Genomic DNA, 15,859 nt, shown 5'->3' on the forward strand with positions numbered 1-15,859 from the left:
GTGTCGTTTGGGAAGGAAAGGACCTCTCTCGCTGAGAATTCCAAGGGCCCCAGCCTACACCACACTTCCCAGTCTTCCACAGGAGGCAGAAGACGCTAAAAACTGGGGGGGAAGAGGCACTTTAAAATGCTAGTCTGATTAAGAGGGAAATATTTTAAGCCCCACATTATTTCTTCTCTTTGTCTAGATGAAATATCTAATTTCTTATCCATTATTCAGTTAGTATCCCCCTCCAATACAAACAGCACGCTTTGTTTTCTCCCAGTTTTTTAAAACATTTATTCCATAAAGATTGCTTGACATGACCCTTAATATGATCCAAAGATTATGATTTTTTCATTATCCTCCATTTTAGAAAAAAAAGTCTTCCTTCTTTATCTTTCATATGCACTAATATTTCTATATTGTTGCAACAGTGGCTATTTCATTCTAGTAATCCTTGAATCTGGTTGGCTGGAACCTGAGTGGATCACTAGCCATGCTTTCCCAACTCAGGCAAGGGATGCATCTCTATGGAGCTAGCTAAAGAAAGCAAATCCCTTGAGCAGTATTTCTTAACCTGAGGGCTGGGACCCCGGGGGGGGGGGGGTGTTCAGAGGGGTTGCCAAAGACCAGTATTTTCTGTTGGTCTTGGGGGTTCTGTGCAGGAAATTTGGTTCAAATCTATTGTTAGTGGGGTTCAAGGGGCTCTACAACTCCCAAATGTCAAGGTCTATTTTTTCCAAATTCCACCAGTATTCAAATTTGGACATATTGAGTATTTGTGCCAAGTTTTGGTCCAGATCCATCATTGCTTGAGCGCACAGTGTTCTCTGGATGTAGGTGAACCACAACTCCGAAACTCAAGGTCAATGCCCCCGAAACCCTTCCAGTATTTCCTGTTGGTCATGGGAGTTCTGTGTGCCAAGTTTGGTTCAATCCCATCGGTGGTGGAGTTCAGAATGCTCTTTGATTTTAGGTGAACTATAAATCCCAGAAACTACAACTCCCAAATGTTAACACACACACCCCTCACCAGTATTTAAATTCAGGTGTATCTGGTAGTTGTGCCAAATGTGGTCAAATGAATGACTTACTGTTTATCAGATTAAAATTAAATTGCAACCAGGATGCTGAGATCCACAAGAGACCCTTTTTTTAGTTCCACAGGATGGTTGGACCTCTCTTGCACCTAGATACTTATAATAGACTAGATCAAATGCTACACAACACAAATAGGCAGATGCAATAAAGCCCAGTAGTTTAATTGGTGTCAAACCGGATTTTCAATAGTGATAACAAGGAAATCTGAAGCCCTAAAGGTCTCTGTAACCTTCTGACCATGGGCCCTGTTTGAGAGGTCAGTTTCTCTACTGTTTGTTTTTCTGGAACATCCCCAAAGTCTTGTTCCAAATTAACTCCCCTGCTAGAGACAAGTGAGGATTGAGTCACAACTGGAACTCATCCCATGTCCTGCTCACTTCAAAGGATCAGTCTGAACGCAGATCAGAGATGGCTGCTCTCAAATCCAATCTTTATTGAAGAACACATGACTTTGGAAAAGTCAGGAATGACTCAATGTTTACATACAACTATTTTTATAACTTTTTATGCTACGTAACACCACACGTAAATATCATCATCAAGTCCCACCCCCAATATCACATTACTACCATTTTCACACACTAGACCAATTATAATTGTTTATACTTTCGGCCCCAAGTTCCCAGGCATATTCTATCTTCTTCTGCCAGGTGCTCCTGGGATTGTTTATGTTATGACTCCCAGTTACAGGGCTGAATTACCAAAGCCCTGTAACTGGGTTCCATGACATGGTGCCCTCCTTTTCTTCGTCCTCCTCTTCGGTTCTTCTTTCATCACAAGCCTGAAACAAAACAATAATTCTATGTGTCCATTTTGTCCAAAGTACCCATATATTTTTTCAGTAAGCTACGATGGAATACAGGGTGTATTTTCCCTAAACTTTTTGGCAATGCCAACTGGAAAGTCACCTCGTTGATAACACCCTGTATTCTAAATGGTCCAATATATTTAGGGCCCAATTTTTTCGAAGGTAGCCCCAGTTTGATGTTTTGGGTACTTAGCCACACTAAATCTCCTTTCTCCAATTTATCACCTTCCACCCTCTTTCTGTCTGCGAATACTTTATACTTTTTATGTGCTTCTTTTAAGGATGCAGTCACTTGACTCCAGCATTCCATCATTTGCGCTTTCCATTTCCCTGCCTCTGTTCCCTCATTCTCTGTCCATCTTGGCAGCTGGGGCAGAGGCTGTATTTCATACCCGTAAACTACTTCAAAGGGGGTTTTATTTGTTGCTGAATGTATAGTCGAATTAAAAGCTAGTTCTGCAAAAGCCAACCACCGAGACCAGCCATTTTGTCTCATGTTAGAGTACATTCGAAGGAACTGCCCAAGTGTCTGCTGAGTACGTTCTACCGCCCCATTTGTCATGGGGTGAAAAGCAGAACTTAAACTCCTTTCTGCTCCTAGCATTTCCAGGAATTTTTCCCAAAATTTTGCTGTGAATTGTACTCCTCTGTCACTGACCACTCTACTGGGACATCCATGCAGTTTGTAAATGTGGTTTATGTACAATTCAGCTAGTTTCTCGGCTGATGGTAGTTTCGTCAGTGCTATAAAGTGGGCCTGTTTAGAAAACAGGTCCAATACTGTCCAAATATAACGATGTCCTTTGCTAACCGGTAGTTCCCCCACAAAGTCCATAGCTACACATTCCCAAGGTCTGGTAGGTTCTGCTACTGTTTGTAATAATCCCATTGGCTTCCCTCCTCTCGATTTATTTCTGGCACAATCATCACATTGAACAACATAATTTTTTATGTCCTTCCTCATCCCTGGCCACCAGCAATGTTTTGCTATTGCTTTTGTTGTTTTTGTAATTCCTGTATGACCAGCGCTCTGGTTGTTGTGAAAACGATGCAAAATCTTGATCCTTAATGTTGCTGGGATATACAGTTTCTTGTTCACAAACCAAAATCCCCCCTTCTGCTCCCCCTGTTCTGCATTGGACGCGATCCACTGGTCTCCTTCATAAGACTGTTTCAGCTCGTTTCCCCAATTATCTTTTCCGTCGAGTTCAACCATAGCAGTGTTCTCCTTTTGGGTTTGTGCTCTTGTTCTGACAGCTAAGCCCCATTGTTTGTCAGAGAATATTGTTCCCTCTTTTGCTGTGGGTATTCCTTCGTGTTGAGGCATGCGTGAAAGAGCATCTGCCAAGACATTCTGCTTCCCTTGAAAAAACTTTAATTGGAAATCGAACCTGCTGAAGTATTGTGCCCATCTAATCTGTTTGGGGGACAATTTTCGAGGGGACTTTAAATACTGGAGGTTCTTATGGTCAGACCAAATTTCAAATGGGATTCCGCTTCCTTCGAGGAAGTGTCGCCAGCATTCTAAGGCTTTTAATATGGCTAATGCCTCTTTTTCCCATATTGGCCAACTTTTTTCAGTTTCGCTGAACTTCCGGGACAAATATCCACAGGGTTTTAAGTTCCCATTTTGATCTTTTTGCAATAGTACTGCTCCGTATGCACAGTCTGAGGCATCGCAATGGATTATGAAAGGGCTCCTGATATCGGGGTGTTTTAGGATGGGTCCTTCTGTGAAGCATTCTTTTAGGGTTTCGAATGCCTTTTGGCATTCTGGCGTCCAACTTAGTCTGGCGCCAGGAGCTTTTACTTTTGCTGTCTCCCCTTTCCCTTTTGTTTTTAAAAGTTCAGTAAGGGGTGCGGTTATTTGCGCGAAGCCTTTTATGAAGGGTCTGTAAAAATTTGCAAACCCCAGAAATGATTGCAATTGCCTCCTTGTTTGAGGCACTCCCCATTCTTTCACATCTGATACTTTAGCTGGATCCATAGCTAACCCTTCTGGAGATATCCGATACCCCAGAAAGTCAATTTGAGTTTTATTAAATTCACATTTGGACAGTTTTGCGTACAGCTTTGCTTCTCTTAGTCTCTGCAAAACTTCCCGGACCAATTTCACGTGCTTTTCCTTATCTTCAGTCACAATCAAGATATCATCAAGAAATATGAATACCCCTCTGTACAACAATGGGTGCAGTATTTCATTTATAAGCTGCATAAAGCACCCGCCTCCATTTTTTAATCCGAAAGGTAAAATTTTATATTCAAAATGGCCGAATGCGCAGGAAAATGCAGTTTTCCAAGTATCCTCCGGTTTTATTCTTAATTTATGATACGCTTCAATTAAATCAAGTTTAGTAAATATGCTCCCTTTTTTCAATACGGTAATTAAATCCTTTACTAAGGGCATAGGGTATTTATTGTCCTTAGTAATTGCATTTAAATTTCGATAATCAATGCACAGTCTTAGGGAGTTGTCTTTCTTTCTCCTGAATAACACTGGGGCCCCGAGAGGAGAATTGGATGGCTTAATGAAGCCCCGCGCCAGGTTTTTATCAATGTATTTCCTCAATTCCTCCTTCTCCTGCACAGACATGGGATACACTTTTGGTTTTGGTAAGTTTGCTCCGGGGGTTATTTCAATTTCTACTTCTACATTCCTTTTGGGAGGTAATTTACTTGCCTCTTTCTGATTGAACACATCCACAAAGTCTCTGTATTCAGGTGGCAATAGCAGTGGGTCTATTTCACCTTCTTCATCTCCCTCGTCCTCCTCTTCTGCAATCTTGCTTATCTCCCATTGCGTCTGCTGTTCTTTAAATGCTAGGCTCTTTCCTCTCCAATCTACTTCGGGATTTGCCTGTTCGAGCCATGGTATCCCTAATATTACGTGGTATGTGGCAATAGGGGCTATCACAAAGGATATTCTTCCTTCCCATTTGCCTATTTTACATGGGACCTCCCGTATTTCCTTTGTAGATACTTCCCCAGTAGCAACTGATCCGTCTAACTGCGAAAACGCAATTGGGGAGTCAAGCGCCATCTGCTGGCATTTCAACGCTTCTGCTAACTCTGGAGTTATAATATTCCTGGAACAACCACAATCCACAAATGCCTTGCAGGTGGCCCGATTCTCTAGCCCCGATAGGCAGATTGGTACTACTATCATGCGTTTGTCCCGACTCACCAATTTTTCTGGAGATTCTGGGGCTTGCACCTCCTCCTCCGCACGCCTCCCGGTTGCTGGCTTGGGCTTTGAGGGTTTTGGCGGCTCCCCCTTCCGGGCCCAGCATTCTGCTGCTCGATGGCCCGTCTTCCCACATACAAAGCATCCCGGTTTAGGTTTGTTGTCATCTCCTCTGGAGGGAATCCCCGGCCTCCCTCCGGGTCTTTCTTGCTTCCTCGTTTCTCCTCGACCTCTCGCCACCGGTCTTTGCTGGCCGCCGCTGCTCCTGAAGCGCTTTACTTGGGCCAGGGTGGATTCAACGCGCCCCGCTAGTTGAATCCATCCCTGGAGCGTTTCGGGGTCATCTCTGTGCGCTGCCCAGCTGAAAATCTCGGGGCGTAGTCCCTCTTTAAATAATTCCACTTTGGTCACTTCAGACCACTCTGGTACCCTTTCCGCGAGGTGGAGGAATTCCTCTGCGTACTCGGGTACCGTTTTGTCCCTCTGCTTTATTCCTTTCAGCTGGTCTCGAGCCCTCAATTGCTCTAGCCGGTCTCTGAACCGGTTTTCCAGTGCGGCGAGGAAGCGGGGCACTGACCTCAGGCATGGGTCCTGTCTGGCATGTAGTTGCACATACCAGCTGGCCGCTCCTCTCTTCAGTGTGTTGCCGATGGCCCGAACCCTGCTTGCTTCGGAGGGGAATGTGTGTGCATTGTCTTCCATGTATCCCCTGATGCTAATTAGAAAAAAGTTCAGTTCGGCTGATTCCCCTCCGTATTCTAGCTTGAGATCTTCCCTTCTTGGCATCCATTCAGCGGCCCGTTGATGCTGTCTGGGAGGCATGGGGAAGGGTTGCATCGGGTTTCCTTGGATCACGCCGCGCCCCACTCCGGTGGTCATTCTGCGCGGCTCCCGAAATCCTGCCGCCGCTGTCGGCCCTTCCCCCCATCCGCATACTGGCCTCGCTGTAGCCCCCGCATCTCGCCTTTCCCCGTCGTACGGCACATCCTCCTCCTCTTCCTGGATCTCCTGCTCCTCTCCGCCTTCGTCAGCTAATCCACTGGACCCGATCCCTGGCCCCAGTGGTCTTTCTACTCCGACGCCCATTCGGGGGGTTGGGAGCTCTGTTGGGGTTGGCGGCCTCAGAATTCCCAGAGCTTGCTGGCGCTCCACTTCGCGCGCCATTCTGTCCCGGAACTCCAGCTCTTGCCAATATTCCTCGTCTCCCTCGTCCCTTACTGCCGCGGGACTCTGCGTTGAAGCTCGCTGTCCCCTCTGGCTCCAATCGCCTCCTTTGCTTGGCTCTCTCTCGGCGCCATATCGGATGTGCTCTTTTTGGAGATTCTCTTCCAATATTGGCACTATTCTCCCCACGGTATCCGACAGCCTGGATAAATGAGTTTCCAGGATGGATAACCGCAGGGCCACGGTCTCCGGCATGCTTCCTCCAGATCCCCAACTGGTTTCTGCCGCCGCCGGAACGCCTCTTCCCCCTCTGGGAATCCTCTGGGTTACGCCGTCCGGCTTGGGGTACCCCGTAGAGGAAGCTATGGCTTGCAATGTCTCTTCTGCCAACGGCAGAGCTCCCAGCGGAGGCCCCTTTGCTCCGTCATGGCTTTGATCTCCTTCCCTGCTCATTATCACTTCACTGCAAATTTGCAGGAGGGTGAGAACTGGATTCCTGACTTAATTGTCCTGCTCACTTCAAAGGATCAGTCTGAACGCAGATCAGAGATGGCTGCTCTCAAATCCAATCTTTATTGAAGAACACATGACTTTGGAAAAGTCAGGAATGACTCAATGTTTACATACAACTATTTTTATAACTTTTTATGCTACGTAACACCACACGTAAATATCATCATCAAGTCCCACCCCCAATATCACATTACTACCATTTTCACACACTAGACCAATTATAATTGTTTATACTTTCGGCCCCAAGTTCCCAGGCATATTCTATCTTCTTCTGCCAGGTGCTCCTGGGATTGTTTATGTTATGACTCCCAGTTACAGGGCTGAATTACCAAAGCCCTGTAACTGGGTTCCATGACACTTTTCAGTAGCAGTAAAAGCATTGTTAGTTAAGTTTTCCACAAATAGACCTCATAACTTAAATTTCCTGTTGATTTTAAATAAATCAGGTATGCCTTCATAGACATCTGTTAGAAAAATAATAATTTAATTCAGATAAATTCAGTCTCAGATAGACAAAAATATTCATATCTGTCAAAGACAGCCACATAACTTGGTCAGAAAGGGGTTTTTTTGTTTGCTGTTGGCCTTTAATTTGCTTCCATTTCATTCTGACTCTATCATAGGAGTTTGGCTTTGGCCTGAAAGGATTACCATTGGCTTCTTTTGCAGCGAGAATATAACTTGCCCAAGATGGCCCAGTGGGTTTCCATGGTTGAACGATGATTCAAACCCTGGTGCCCAATAGTTCTAGTCCAGCACTAAAACCATCACACTGCACTGGCTCCTTGGTCATAGGTGGCAGTTCAGCAAAAGTTGGAAAAAGCTGGGATCCATATTGCAAGAAAATGGCTCTAGGAAAGGAAGGTGAATTGATGTACTGGTAGCCCCCAAGTTATGGATAAGATAGGTTCTGTAGGTTTGTTCTTAAGTTGAATTTGTATGCAAGTTAGAAGAGAAACATTTTTAAAGTGTAACGCAAGCCAAGGATATGTCTTTGAATACCAGACTCTCTACCTAATGCCTAGTGTTGTGCTTTTGTATGGAATTGCTGTCTGTTTTGTGTAGTTTCATTCGTGTTGTCTCATTTTTGTATTTGGTTCCCGCTAAAGAAAATGGGCCGCCTATATGACATGAATTTTTGTCTGGCTTTCTTCTCCCAGGCTTATCTTAGATTCCCAGAGTAGCTAGCTAGCGTTCTTTACATCTCTATATATAAAAGGATAAAAAAAATTTGGCCTAGGACAAAACAACAAAACTACACATCCCAGAAACACTAAACTTGGTAACACAACCCCTCATCCATACCTCTACGTTCATACAACAAAAAGAAAAGAAAAATAAAGTCCTAATTAGAGGGAAAGGAATAATTGTTTTTTATCCAATTGCTGCCAGTTACAAGGCTAAACTCTGCCCACTTGGTCTCCTAGCAACCCACTCAGCCCAGGGGACAGGCACAGTTAGGCCTCAGGCCTCTTCCCCACTGCCTATAAGATACAGATTATCTGATTTTAACTGGATTATATGGCAGTGTAGACTCAAAGTCCTTTCACACAGCTATATTACCCATTTATAATCTTATATTATCTGCTTTGAACTGGATTATCTTGAGTCCACACTGCCAGATAATTCACTTCAGTGTGCATTTTATACAGCTGTGTAGAAGGGGCCTCATATAATCCAGTTCTAAGCAGATAATATAAGATTATCAATATACAGTAGAGTCTCACTTATCCAACATAAACAGGCCGGCAGAACGTTGGATAAGTGAATATGTTGGATAATAAGAAGGGATTCAGGAAAAGCCGATTAAACATCAAATTAGGTAATGATTATACAAATTAAGCACCAAACATCATGTTATACAACAAATTTGACAGAAAAGGTAGTTCAATGCTCAGTAATACTATGTTGTAATTACTGTACAGTATTTACAAATTTAGCACCAAAATATCACAATGAATTTAAAACATTGACTACAAAAACATTGACTACTAAAAGGCAGACTGCGTTAGATCATCCAGAACACTGGATAAGCTAATGTTGGATAAGTGAGATTCTACTGTAATATGAAATAATTACTGTGGTAATCCAGTCCAACCCAATTCTGCCATGGAGGACACAATCCAAGCACGCCCAACAGATGGCCACCCAGCCTCTCAATAATAATAATAATAATAATAATAATAATAATAATAATATAATACAATCATTAGGTTAGGAGACACCCCTAAGGATCATCCAGTTCAACTTCCTTCTACCATGCAGGATGACACAAGCCAAGCACTCCTGACAGATGGCCATCCAAGATCTGCACAGTAATAATACAAATCGAATCATAGAATCAGACAGTTGGGAGAGACCCCTAAAGGCCATCCAGTCCAACCCAATTCTGCCATGCAGGACACAATCCAAGCACTCCCAACAGATGGCCACCCAACCTCTCAATACTAATACTACTACTAATAATAACAATAACATCATACAATCCTAAGGTTTGGAGTGACCCCTAAGGATCATCAACTTCTTTCTACCATGCAGGAGGACACAATCCAAGCACTCCTGACAGATGGACATCTAGCCTCTACATAATAATGATAATGATGAAGATAATAATAATAATAATAATAATAATAATAATAATAGAAGCATAGAATCCAAGAGTTTGGAGAGACCCCTAAAGGCCATCCAGCCCAACCCTTTCTACTATGCAGCAGGACACAATCCAAGCATTCACAACACATGGACAACGTATAAATACTATACAATACTACACAGGGACATAGACCCCCTCTCCCCTCACCACTTTCACAGTACACAAACAACCAAATGCATACTAAACATAAAGACAACCATACAACAGACATTCAATACCACCACTACCTCAACAGGTTCTCACCAACACCACCAGACAATGCCACAACAACGTGTGGCCGAGCACAGCTAGTATAAATTATATTAACATCCATTGGCACACACGTCAGATGTAATGCGGAGGCATTCCCCTCCCAGGCTCAGCTTAGATCCCCACAGTAGCTAGCTAGCGTATGTATGTATGTGTGTGTGTGTGTGTGTATGTGTATATATATATATATATATATATATATATATATATATATATATATACATACAGTAGAGTCTCGCTTATCCAAGCCAAACGGGCCGGCAGAAGCTTGGATAAGTGAATATCTTGGATAACAAGGAGGGATTAAGGAAAAGCCTATTAAACATCAAATTAGGTTATGATTTTACAAATTAAGCACCAAAACATCATGTTGTGCAACAAATTTGACAGAAAAAGTAGTTCAATACGCAGTAATGTTATGCTGTAATTACTGTATTTACAAATTTAGCACCAAAATATCACGATATATTGAAAACATTGACTACAAAAATGGCTTGGATTATCCAGAGGCTTGGATAAGCGAGGCTTGGATTAGTGAGACTCTACTGTATATATATATATATTAGCACCCAATGGTACAGATCAGCTGTAATGGGAAAGCAGCCCTCTGTCAGTACCTGCTTATTGTTATGAGGCAGAAACAAAAGGAAAACGAAAGCAAGGGCGATGACTGTGTGGCTTTCATTTTTGTGTCACCTATCGTTTCCTACAAAAATGTCATCATTCATTTTGTGTAGATGAATGGTCAAAACAAAACGATAGCATGAAGGAAATGAAGGAAAAATCTTTGCGCACATCTCTACTAATGTCTTGATTGTGACTTTCCTTGCATGTATGGTGGGTCCTTTTACAAATGAAACACTGGACCACACAATCCTTTGCTTTGATTCAGCAGTGCCATTTGGAGATCCATCTTGGAGAAGCAAAACTTTGCCACAGTAACCTTTCCGATAGGGCTATCTCTGAAGACTGTTAAAGTCAGCAAGTACAGTATACATTCCTGAGGCCATTTGTTTGTACATCCAAAAATGATTTATCTCAATAGTGTTCAAAGAACTCTACCTATAGTTAGCTGACAGTTCAAAAGTGCAGGTCGCAGATTTGAAAGTGGCAAAGGAGATGTGAAACAATGGTGTTCACTGAGCTGCCTGCTTCCATTTTCATTGGTCCCCCAAAAGGGAGGCTGTATTTGGTCCATGTGCCATACCACTGGAAATTCATCTCCTTATCTATTTATATAAAAATCATGTGTTTTTATGCACTGGGTTAAGTGTTGTTGTTGTTTTTTAACTTCCCAGGATTTTTATGGCTTCCACAGCAGCTTTTAGTTGCCTTCGAAAGGTAGAGATACTGTTTTGATTGCTTGAAATAGTAGGTTTTTTAAAATTAAAACACCAACATAGTCATGCTTTGATTATAGGCAGTCTCCGGGTTGCAGGACAAGGTAGGTTCTGTAGGTGTGTTTTTAAGCTGAATTTGTATGTAAGTCAGAACAGGTACATTTTTAAGTGTAACTTGAGCCAAATATGGATACCATAGGTAAAGGTAAAGATTTTCCCTGACGTTAAGTCCAGTCATGTCTGACTCTGGGGGTTGGTGCTCATCTCCATTTCTAAGCCGAAGAGCTGGCGTTGTCCATAGACACCTCCAAGGTCATGTGGCCGGCATGACTGCATGGAGCGCCGTTACCTTCTCGCTGGAGCAGTACCTATTGATCTACTCACATTGGCATGTTTTCGAACTGCTAGGTTGGCAGGAGCTGGAGCTAACACACGCCGCTCCCGGGGTTTGAACCTGAGACCTTTCAGTCTCCAGCTCAGTGCTTTAACGCACTTCGGCACCAGGGCTCCATGGATACCATAGGAAAGGATTAACACCCATGTAGAGTTTGTTTTGCTGTCTGTGCCCCTGTTCAGAAGATTTCACCTCATTTTCTGTCTGTGGGATAATAGGATTTTGAAAAAAAAATTGGCTTGTTGTGGAAAGAAGGATTGATGAGGAAGCTTCAGTGGAAGACAGCTTTTCCGTGTGATAATTCTTTCCAGAGTGAATTTCCCTTCCAAGGGGTTGATTTCTCTCACTTCCTGTTGCCTCAGCCCTATTCATAATTGTGAGTCATTTGTAAGCCAGATGTTTGTAACTTGGGGTCTGCCTGTACAGAAACATACTGGTAATCTGTTTTGCTTCTTATTCGACAATACATGTGCACTGCCAAAAATGTTTACCTCTTTACTTTCACAAGCTTTATAAAGTCATAGTAAAACCTTGGAGGAAACCCCCATTTCACTCAGTGCCTAAAAACACATTATTTTTATACAAATAGATAGGAAGATGAATTTCCACTGATAAGGCACCTGCACTAAATACAGCTTCACCTTTGGAGCACTGGGGGCAAGCGCAACTGGAAGTAGGCAGCTCAGTAAACACCATTGTTTCAGATCTCATTCCCCTCTTTCAAATCTACCATCTGCACTTTTGAACTGTCAGCTAACTGTAGGCAGAGTTCTTCAAATACTATTGAGATATGTCATTTTTTGGACGTACAAACGAATAGCCTCAGGGATGAATTCTGTACTTGCTGACATCAACAGTTTTCAGAGATAGCCCTATCAGAAAGGTTACTGTGGCAAAGTTATGCTTCTTCAGAATGAATCTCTGAATTGCACTGCTTGGTCAGACCAAAGGTGTTGAGAAACTAGCAATCTTTGCATGCACATTAAAAAGGTTTGTCTCCATGTTTTGTCTTACCTCACTTCCTTCCTGTTAGTTTTGTGGTACCCTCAATTAACATTTGCATGGGGCTTTGGGCATCTTCTACAAAGGTGTTAAGTCTTTTCAAGTCGTGGATTGATCGTCATATAGCTTGCATGCCAAGCATGGTCTGCTTTCCTAGGCCTACACTCAAGCTAAGAAAACTATTCTTTAACATCTGTCTTTAACTATAAGTTAAAGATACAAACAGAAAGGTTTTAAAGTTCAACCTGACAAGAAATGTACCTGTATATTTATATACATTAGGTTATGAGTAAAACAGACATGTTATTTTAAAGTCTACTTAAATCTTTATCTGCTGAGAGTGTCGAATAGCAACAAGATATTTATGTGGCTAGTGATCTTCCATTACCCAATAAACTAAAGGAACACCCCTGAAACTCTGCTACCCAATAGGTTATGATCCTAATAGGTCATAATCCCCATTAGGTTGTGATTTTAACAGGTCATAATCCCCATTAGGTTATGATCCCAAGAGGTCATAATCCTCATTAGGTTGTGATCCCAACAGGTCATAATCCAAGAGTCCAATAGAGACAGCCTGTGCAGGTGAAAAGAGACTCCTTGCAATCATAACCTTGTAGGCAAAGAGGGTTTAACCCTTTCTCTCCCCCTATAGTCTCCATCCAGAGCAGACCTTGCATTCAGCAAACTGGGCAGAAAAACCTGCACAGAACTCTCCTGAAATGAGGACCAGGAAAGGCAACAAAGATCTCAGACTCTGGCTTCAGAAGATGCCTCGCTCTCTCTACCTCCACTTTCTCTTCTTGACTATTTATTTATTTATGATATTTCCATTCCATTCCACCTTTCTCTACCCCGAAGGGGACTCAAGGCAGCTTTAAAAAATTGGCAGCTATTTGATGCCTTAACAACAATACAAAATAAAATGACCATTTAAAAATAAAATTATAAAATACAATTAAAACACTAAGAACAATTAAAAAACCATACAATCACAGTTAAATTACATAATCCACCGGTGTAAACTGGGCCGTTCCTATAGTCATAACATGTTGTTCCAAATCTGATTATTGCACAGGTTCTCCGAAGGCTTGGCCACACAGCCACGTTTTTACTCTCTTATGGAAGATCAGGAGAGTGGGGGCTGATCTAATGTCCCTGGGGAGGGAGATCCATAGCCAAGGGGCCACCACTGAGAAGGCCCTGTCTCTCGTCCCCACTAATTGCGCCCTCGAAGAATGTGGAACCAAGAGCAAGACCTCCCCAGATGATCTTAAACTGAGGTGGCTTGCAGAGGGATATACGTCCAGACAGGTAAGCTGGGCCAGAACCATTTAGGGCTTTATAGGCTAAAACCAGCACTTTGAATTGTGCTCGGTAGCAGATGGGCAACCAGTGGAGCTGACGCAGCAGCGGGGTTGTAGGTTCCCTGGATGCTACTCCAGTGAGCAATCTGGCTGCCACCTGTTGGACCATTTGAAGCTTCCGATCGGTCTTCAGAGGCCCCAAGTGCAGTAATCTATTTGGGATGTAACCAGAGCGTGGACTACATCCCAAGGTCGGGATGCAAGTGGCGCACAGGTTTTAATTGTGCGAAAGCTCCTCTGGCCACTGCTGAAACCTGGGGCTCCAGGCTCAGGGGTGAGTCCAGGAGAACCCCCAAGCTGCGAACCTGCGTCTTCAGGGGGAGTGTGGCCCCGTCCAACACAGGCTGTAACTCTATACCCTGTCCGGCCTTAGGACTGGCTAGGAATAGCTCTGTCTTGACTGGATTCACTTTCCATTTGTTCGCCCTCATCCAGACCCTCACGGCTATTATTCTCTTTCTGCGTGGACAGCGCCCAAGTTTCCTCTAGTAAACACAGGCTCGCCATATAGGACAAGGACATCAACCTTTTCCAAGAACGGATGCTCGCTGGAGAGGAATCGGACTTCCAAATCCCGCAACGCCTGCTTTTCGACACTCTACAAGGGACCTACAATAATAATGTCGCAGACCCCAGGGACGGAGGAGACGCGGCCAAAGCCCTTCTGCTGAAAGACCCCGGCGGGGCTCCGAGGGCGCCCCAATCTCGCTCACCCACCATGGCGTCGTAGCGGAGGAGCTCCATGAAGCGCGCCACCTCGCGCCCCTTGAAGTAGGAGAACCAGACGGTGCCCTGGAACTGGTCGCCGGCGTCGAGGAGCAGGACGGGCGCGCCTCCGCTCCGGATCTCCTTCACCTTGGCGGCCCTGCGCGCCACGCCGCCGAAGCAGCCCCCCGCGCCCCCCGCGCACTTCCCGGAGTCGCGGCTGGTCTCCTCCACGCGCGCGTGCACGTCGTTGGTGTGCAGCAGCGTCAGCTCCCAGGCCCCGCCGGCCCCGCACACGGCGCCCAGCAGCCAGCCCCACCACAGCCCCGGCCCCGGCCCCGCCATCGCCCCGGGCACAGCAGCGCTCCTCCGGACCCTAATCGCGCGCTCCGGGCGGGGAGCGGCGGCTTTATCAGCCTCCTCGGGCTCCTGCTCCGCCCTGCCTTGCTCAACCCTTCCCTCGCCCACGAACCAGGTGCCCTTCCCTCCCCGCTTCCCAGGAACGAGCCGGGCGGGGTCCCTTCCCCGCTTCTTTTATGGGGTGGAACGGACGGGGAGGACCCCGACGCCTGCATCTCTGCCCCGTCCGTCTCCTCCTCCTCCTCCTTCTACGCCTCTTCCCCTTCCCTGCCTCCTTCTCCTCCTGCTCCTTCTCTTCTCCTTCCCTCCACCTTCTCCACCTCTCCTCCTCCTCTTCCTCCTCCTTTTAGAAATTAGAGAATCCTAGAATTGGAAGAGACCTCATCCAGTCCAACCCCCTGCCAAGAAGCAGGAAAATCGCGTTCAAACCAAAACTGGTACAGTAGAGTCTCACTTATCCAAGCTAAACGGGCCGGCAGAAGCTTGGATAAGCGAATATCTTGGATAATAAGGAGGGATTAAGGAAAAGCCTATTCAACATCAAATTAGGTTATGATTTTACAAATTAAGCACCAAAACATCATGTTGTACAACAAATTTGACAGAAAAAGTAGTTCAATATGCAATAATGTTACGTTGTAATTACTGTATTTACGAATTTAGCACCAAAATATCATGATATATTGAAAACATTGACTACAGAAATGGCTTGGATAATCCAGAAGCTTGGATAAGCGAGGCTTGGATAAGTGAGACTCTACTGTATCTATCCATTTCAGGTAGACACAGGTCTCATGGTGGTCAAGTTTTGTATAATGAGATCAGTCTGCTTTTACGGTTTTAGACTAGATGGGGAGATGGAGGTGGGGTACAAAAACAAGGTTATTGTTATTATTATAGACATAAAATCAAGACCAGAATGTTGTTGGTGTCTTACACATGATAGAAAAAAGCATCTGAACAGATCTCTCCCACATGAGGTGTGGTCCTTAGTATGTTGCAAAAGACCTTGAAGCTGATGTCTATCCAACCTCTGC

The 15,859-nt window shown here is 44.4% G+C and overlaps 2 protein-coding genes across 2 annotated transcripts in view; both read right to left on the minus strand.

Moving 5' to 3' along the window:
* Positions 1-14,972, minus strand: part of nt5e (5'-nucleotidase ecto) — a 55,453-nt gene extending 40,481 nt beyond the window's left edge. Inside the window, exon 1 of the mRNA XM_062981077.1 lies at positions 14,475-14,972. Within this exon, the coding sequence (XP_062837147.1) occupies positions 14,475-14,807 (333 nt within the window). The 5' untranslated portion in view covers positions 14,808-14,972. The remainder of the gene's footprint in view (positions 1-14,474) is intronic.
* Positions 1,493-7,113, minus strand: LOC134299156 (uncharacterized). The gene is made up of 2 exons (XM_062981080.1): positions 5,076-7,113; positions 1,493-1,864 (listed from the first exon to the last, which is right to left on the minus strand). Exons 1-2 carry the CDS (start codon positions 6,690-6,692, stop codon positions 1,781-1,783), a joined length of 1,701 nt encoding a protein of 566 aa, XP_062837150.1. The 5' UTR covers positions 6,693-7,113; the 3' UTR covers positions 1,493-1,780.
* Positions 14,973-15,859: the final 887 nt, after the last annotated feature.

The sequence above is a fragment of the Anolis carolinensis genome, chromosome 1 (genome assembly GCF_035594765.1).
Source record: "Anolis carolinensis isolate JA03-04 chromosome 1, rAnoCar3.1.pri, whole genome shotgun sequence".
Taxonomy (NCBI): Eukaryota; Metazoa; Chordata; class Lepidosauria; order Squamata; family Dactyloidae; genus Anolis; species Anolis carolinensis.